This window comes from Vanderwaltozyma polyspora, genomic scaffold (assembly GCF_000150035.1).
Source record: "Vanderwaltozyma polyspora DSM 70294 KpolScaffold1071 genomic scaffold, whole genome shotgun sequence".
Classification (NCBI taxonomy): Eukaryota; Fungi; Ascomycota; class Saccharomycetes; order Saccharomycetales; family Saccharomycetaceae; genus Vanderwaltozyma; species Vanderwaltozyma polyspora.
The window spans coordinates 33,188-40,601 of record NW_001834591.1 but is presented as its reverse complement, the minus strand read 5'-3'; the positions used below and the strand labels follow the sequence as shown (position 1 = coordinate 40,601).

Below are 7,414 nucleotides of genomic sequence, written 5' to 3'. Positions count from 1 at the left end.
TGCCAGCCGAAGAAATGGTTCAGCTCCCAACCAGACTCGTGAACGGAGTGACTAAAACCCGACCGGAACCCGACTGAAGCACCCTAAGGTTATTATACTCGCTCCAACTTGGACTGCCTTGTTAGTTACCTTGATAAGAAAAACACGTTACCGCAAAAAAGAAATAAAAAAAGGGAAGAAACATTATCTGGCCGTGCGGTAACATCTGGAAAAAAGCGCGACAAACCTGGAACCTCCATACCGGTTGCGTATTTTGTCAGGTAATCACCTGTAGCAAACCTTTTGTGGTTTTGTGGTTTTGTGGTTTTGTACTCTTACTTCTCTCTGCCCTTAATTTGGAGGTCCGTATCGTTTTGTTTCGTACCTCAAGAAACCGTCGCCCATCTCTGCGCAATTGCACTCCATATGGTAGTATAACTTTTTTTTATTTGTCTTTCTTTTGCTTTTCTTTTTTATGTTTTTTGGTTTTTTGCTGCTGTGTTGTGGGGCACAAGAATCTTTCTGCGCTGTTTCCCTCCCTTCAAGCCGTTGCTATAGCTCTTGTTTGGACACAGGGTTTTCTCTGTAATGTGGACATTTCAAAGAACTCTGCGCACAATATAGGTACGACAAAGTTCCCTTTATTTAGATTCTTTTCTTTCTTTTTTTGTGGTACGAGGTTCTTGTCCTTGTTCTTGTTTTACCGCTACAGTGTTTTGGTTTTGGAACATCACAATACCCATTTTTACAAAGACAAAACAAAGGACAAAGAATATAATAGAACGTTACAGCCAGTTACTATACGATGAAGAAGCGACGAAAAGTCCAAATACTCAACTTATATTTCGTTAAAATTCTAGATGGAACAATCATCAATTGAATCTGGCGGCAAAAACTGAATAATAAAACAATATCTAATACAGCATCTCACTCTCTTTTCTTTCATGGTTTATTTTTACACTTGAACTTCGCCAATTCATGAATACTATGACATGCCGGACTGAATAACTTCGGGAAAGGTAATGCTAGCATAATCAACTTTTTATTTAGTTCTTGTTTTTTAATTACTTCTCAAATTTGTTCTTCAAGTCGAGATATAAAATTGCTACTGCGTGATCAGGATCGAAATGATGCTAAAAGCTTTAGAAAAAAATAGAAATTAAGTGTATTTTACATAATATCATAACAAGTAATTTATTTATTTAATTTAAGAAATTGCAAAGTATAAGGAAGAGTCGAACACTCTTCCTCTTTTTTTATTTATGCAATTTTCGATATCATCATCGTGAAGTAGAGTTTATCTATGAACTTTCATCAACCTGAAAGAGATAAATAATGAGTGGATGTATAAAAAGAACAAAAGCAAAATTAGAAGGATGAAATTATCAAAAATTCAGCATAGTGACGCAGGCAGGACACATAGGTTCAAATCTTTTACATTTCTTACTTTGCTGCCCGAAGAAGTTATTTCCATATTGCTGTCTATTTCCATAATTTCCAGCTACAATGGCCTTATTCTTCTACCGAATGTCAAGAGCACTAAAATTAGGTTTGATCCATCTTTGAGAAATTCGAAAGAAGGTAGATATATTACGCAAATTCGTTATAATATCGGTAAATGTGTAAACATTTAGTTTGATCCGTTTCTATTCTTGGTCATTGGTTGCATTTACATCCTTTTCGATAAGAAGTCGATACAATTTTAACTTATTTTCCCAATTGCAGAACTCGAAGTTCAATGAAATTCCGGTTTTACTACGATGATATACTAGCTCCTCTTACACTAGTTCCTTATAGTTGAATTTACAACCAACTTAGTAATGTCTATTCTTACTTATATAAACTATAATAGGGCTCTTTTGCTTTGTCAATTGAAGTATTTATATTTAGAGTACTGTTTTAGGAGAATAATTTCTATATTCAATATTTGCTGGGTTCATACTTTTCTCTATTTGGTATAAAAAATTATTGTGGATCATTTTTTAACTTCTTTGTTTCGAGAAACAGAGGGTTTAATTCTCACCCAAGGGGTTAGTGTTTATATTCAAATGAAGATCAACAAATTATATATTTATACTTCTTAAGGTAAAAAAAATATTATTATTAATATTTTTTTTTTCAATATCTTCATCCAATTGTCTGACATTTCTTTGTTATTAAGTAAATTGTCATTTCAAGTTTATTCGATAAAATGAATTAAACCTTAGTTAGAGTTTTTTTTCTGTAGTTATTGGTGTCGGATATATATTGAATTTAGGTTTTGCCGAATAGGAATTCAGATACGAATTAATTCCCTCTTTCTTGAATTTTAAAAAATGAAAAAGAACTGGGAGATCAAAGATACATCTTAAAGAACCTTTTGAGGATTGATTATTAATTTCTATTGTAAACAATACTATTTGTTCTTAATTCTATGAATTTGGTAATCAAGTGTTTCTTCTTGCTATCTTTAGTTGTCTTAAAAAAGCATCACTTTCCCTTTATCAGATCTGATTTTGTTGTTCCCAAAAAAATTTCATTTGAGAGTAGAATTAAATTAAATAAAAAGAAATCAAAAGAAATCGAATTAAGAGTATCTTGAGCAAAATTAGTTCCTTGTATTTTAATAAAAAAAAGAGTTGTACAAAATTACTAATTTCTATTTACTTTAAACTTTTGAACCTCGAAAGTTGGCGAGGAAATTGAAGCAAAATCCATATAAATCCTTCATAATTTGTATTCAGTCCTGTAATTCTATTTGAACATACAAGCAACGATTTTGGAACCAATCAAAATCACACTCAATATAATGTGAAAAATAATTTTCGTAAATGCCTTCAATTAATTTTCTGTCTCTATTTTGGATAAATGATGATGCTGACGATAATACGTTGTAGTCAGTATTTAAATTTCTAATTGTATCGATATTATTTAACTCTATTTCTTCTTCTTTAATGATCTCATCGTGTTCGCACCACCCTAATCTAATCCATGTTGAACAATTTGGGCATAATACATGAATTCTTTTGAATCCTCCGTTAACAGTGTTTGAATAGAATTTCGATGGTTGTGGAATTAATGACACTGAAAAATATGGTAAAATATTTCTTGAAAATTCTTTTATTTTTAAAGATTGATTATAGGCAGTAAAAAATCCCTTTAATCTAAGTGTGTCCATTTTAATTATATTACTATAAGTTTTCAAACCCCATTGGAAGTCATTGTGATTAATTTCTGTCATTATTCCATGTGCATAAAAAAGATGCTTGAAATAATTCTCACAACCGATCCAATTAATTCCATGACAGAATCTACATAGGACTTCTTTTTCAACTTTTGTCTTATCAGAATCATTTATCCTGGTTGTTAAGCAACGCATAAATCTATATGAAATAAAGTTCATCTCTTGTTGATAATTTAAATTTTCTGATGTTTTGTTATATATACAGGGAGAAGGGGGACATTGATAGTTTTTTTTTAAATCAAAACCTTCTTGGATATACCTTTTCTTCATCCATTTTCTCATTTGATGGTGTTGGTATCCTCTAGGTAGAAATACCAATTGCTTACTTTTTTCTTCTTCATCACCAACAAAATTGTGCTTACAGGTTTGTAACTTATCTGTAAATTCTACAAAATTTTGTCCTCTATTTACCTGGATATTATTTATCTGTGTAGTCTCTTCTTCTTTAAAATTATATTGTTTTAATTTTCTTCTCATTGAACCGTATTCAGATCCTCCATTTGACATATTTGTCATATCTTTCAATACTGATATACCATTTGAGACTGAGGAAATTGATGAAACAGGCCTTGTTTTGGATTCTTGTAAGTAAATATTATTGTTAAGAGTCAAATTATTATCAATCCAATTTTCTACATAGTTATTATTATTATTATTGTTGTTGTTGTTGTTGTTGTTGCTGTGCTGCTGGTGGTGGTTAGTATTAGCAAAATTTGGGAAGCTATAACTCATCGATAAAAATTTAAAATATAGCAGTAATAAAATTTATTTAAAATAAAATCTCTTGTTTTATAAATATATAATTGATTATTATTATTAATTTATCTTTTAGTCTTTTCTAGATCTTATATAGTAGCTATATTGAAAAGCAAATTCGTAGCTTAAAATTGTCTAAAATATTGATCTTTGCGCTTTCAGTATGATGGTAGTTTTAAGAATAGAAGCGTTTTCTTTAACTGGTTAATTATATTTTGAAATTATCCTTGCTCAAATCCAAATGTTCCAACAAATTAAATAATAGTAACTATCCATTATTAACTACACTAAAAAATCTTTTTCTTTATACTAATTTAAAATATTTTGTGTCTTTACATGTTAAAATTAAACTTTAAAAACTAAAAGTAAATATAGAAATTATGAAAAAAAACAAATTACATAAATATCACATAAAACACCCTCAGATATCAAGTGTTTTCATTATCTTTCTTTCTACAACAAGAATAAGACGATTCCTATCAAACTAAATCTTTCATCATTCTAATTTATACTTCGATCATACACTCGCTGTCTTCTTCACTTTCCCATCTCGATTGACTACAATAGAGAATTTTAGAAAACTATGATTATAAACTAACCTCCAAAATAAGATCAGTAATACAAGACCATTACAAATAACAGGTAGCTATCTTCAAAAGTCAAGATCCAATTCAATAGCGTCTAGTATACGTCACTGTCGTCATCAGTTTTTGATTTTTGACCTTTGTCATTTTGAATGAAACCTTTAAATTCTTGAAGCTTTTTTATTTTTAATATATCTCTCTCGTACAAAGATTTTTTTAGCCTTAGTAATGCGAAAAAATAAAAAAAAAATAATGAATGTTAGAGAGGTATCGATGGAAATTAAGATGTATAAATTGTATTGGAGGATGAGCAATTCTAAAGATAGTTATCTTGTTGGTGAAATTGATATATTTTCGTTTTACAATTCAAAATTAGAGTTGGGTTCAGATATAATAGATAAAGGTTTATCGTACTTACAAGGTTGATCCAGAGAAAAAAGAGAGTAAGATGTCAGGTACTCAGTCTGTTGATCGTGAAAGCTTCCCAGTCTTGAAAAATGATTTGATGTTAAGGGCTGCTAGGGGTGAGGCAGTTGAACGTCCTCCATGTTGGATTATGCGTCAAGCTGGTCGTTACCTACCTGAATATCATGAAGCTAAAGCTGGTAGAGATTTCTTTGAAACTTGTCGTGATGCTGAAGTAGCTGCTGAAATCACTATACAACCTGTGAGAAGATATCGTGGGTTACTAGATGCTGCTATCATCTTTAGTGATATCTTAGTTATTCCACAAGCCATGGGTATGAAAGTCGAATTGATTGAAGGTAAAGGTCCTCATTTCCCAGAACCTTTGAGGACTCCAGAAGATGTTGAAAAAGTTTTAAATTATAAGGTTGATGTATTAAAGGAATTAGACTGGGCATTCAAGGCTATTACTTTAACAAGAATGCAATTGCAAGGTGAGGTTCCTTTGTTTGGGTTCTGCGGTGGTCCATGGACTTTACTAGTTTATATGTCTGAAGGTGGTGGTTCTAGATTGTTTAGATTCGCTAAACAATGGATCAATGAATACCCTGAATTATCCCACAAATTATTACAAAAAATCACCGACGTTGCCATCGAATTTTTAGCCCAACAAGTAGTAGCAGGTGCACAAATCTTACAAGTTTTCGAAAGTTGGGGTGGTGAATTATCTTCCGCAGATTTTGATGAATTTTCTTTACCATATCTAAAGCAAATTGCAGAAAAAGTACCAAAGAGATTGTTGGAATTAGGTATCACTGAAAATGTACCAATGACTGTCTTCGCAAAGGGTTCATGGTATGCACTAGACAAGCTTTGTAGCTCAGGTTACCAAACTGTCTCATTAGATTGGTCATGGGATCCAGAAGAAGCCGTAAAGATAAATAACAACCGTGTTACTTTACAAGGTAACTTAGATCCAGGTGCTATATATGGTACTAATGAAATAATAACTAAAAAAACCGAAAAGATGATCAAAGGTTTTGGTGGAGGTAAGAAAAATTATATTGTTAATTTTGGTCACGGTACTCATCCATTTATGGATACAGAAAAAATAAGATTCTTCCTTGAAGAATGTCATAGAATTGGCTCAGCATGAATAATTAATACCATGTGCTGCACCAAATTAATTCTATAATTGTTTATAATTACTTTTTTTTATGTATTACTATGTAAGTAGAAATGAGAATGGGAAAACCATCAATGACTAAACCAATGACCCCATTTATGCAATATTATTTAAAAATTAGAATTCCAGCTCTATTGAATAACAAACTGATTTCTATATTTTATGCTATCTTGGATTTAGGTTTTACCAACCTTAATTAGCAGAGAGAATTATCTTTCCTCATAATATGATTTCAAGCTTATTACTTGGCTTAACAAATGCAAACGTGATATCATCTTTTATTACATTCAAACAGCGAGACAAAACATCATCATGAACTACATTGGAATGATTAGGATCAATGTGTCGATATCCAACGAGGCATTTCTTAATAATGTTCGTCTTTGATTTTTCGTTTAACTTTTCAGCATGCGAAATCATCTTTTGGGCTTCGAAAGCACTTGTCCAACTTCCAAAGGACGACAGATCTTGAAATGTCTCATCTGCTGATATATCTTGATCAACTTCTTCAAATGACATTTCTTTTCCATTACCTTCACAGGAACAGATTAAATCATGAGTATTAGATATAGTTTCCGACTGAATAGTAAACAAATCTTTCAAGTCTTCTTTATCAAACAAGTCATCTTTTGTATGATCATTATTGTCATCATTTTCAGCATCATTAAGAAATTTCTTACTTAGACTATGCTTCATAAGTTGTCTTTGTAATATTTTTTCATCAATACAACCCGTTGTTACCAATCTATATATAAAACATGGTCTTTTCTGACCATCACGATGGATTCTTGACATTGCTTGCAAGTCTATTGCGGGATTCCAATCATTATCGAATAAGATCAGTCTAGAGGCACCAATTAGGTTTAGTCCCACACCACCAGATTTTGCACTAAGTAAAAAAGCAAAAACATGAGGACTTCTATTAAACAAGGAAACAATAGAATCTCTTTGTCTATTTGGAGTTGATCCATCCAAACGGGTAAAACTTAAAGATAAGGAATGTAACATTTTTTCTATTATATCTAGTGTTTGAGTGTAGTTAGAGACAATTACTACCTTTTCCTTATTTGATATCTGAGTTATTGATTTTAATAATTCCGACAGAACCTTAAGTTTACCTGAATCTACTTCTCTGTTATATTTAGAATCTGTCCCGGATTGCTTTATTTTCGACTGAAAATATGAATCTGATGAAATTAAAGTCGGTGAATTACAAATCTTTTTAAAAAGGGTTATCAATCCTAAAGATGAATTAAAAGTCAGATTCAACAAATCGATATT

General features: G+C 31.3%; 3 protein-coding genes across 3 annotated transcripts in view; 1 reads left to right on the top strand and 2 right to left on the bottom strand.

Moving 5' to 3' along the window:
• Positions 1 to 2,698: 2,698 nt before the first annotated feature.
• Positions 2,699 to 3,934, bottom strand: ECM8 (Ecm8p; the record flags this gene model as incomplete). Its single annotated transcript, XM_001642918.1, has 1 exon — positions 2,699 to 3,934. One exon carries the CDS (start codon positions 3,932 to 3,934, stop codon positions 2,699 to 2,701), a length of 1,236 nt encoding a protein of 411 aa, XP_001642968.1.
• Positions 3,935 to 4,990: 1,056 nt separating this feature from the next.
• HEM12 (uroporphyrinogen decarboxylase HEM12) lies at positions 4,991 to 6,103 on the top strand (the record flags this gene model as incomplete). The annotated part of the gene is made up of 1 exon (XM_001642917.1): positions 4,991 to 6,103. One exon carries the CDS (start codon positions 4,991 to 4,993, stop codon positions 6,101 to 6,103), a length of 1,113 nt encoding a protein of 370 aa, XP_001642967.1.
• Positions 6,104 to 6,352: 249 nt separating this feature from the next.
• The window catches only part of RDH54, a gene marked incomplete at both ends in the record, with an annotated part of 2,611 nt that continues 1,549 nt past the window's right edge, over positions 6,353 to 7,414 (bottom strand). Inside the window, one exon of the mRNA XM_001642916.1 lies at positions 6,353 to 7,414. Coding sequence (XP_001642966.1) covers positions 6,353 to 7,414 — 1,062 coding nt within the window.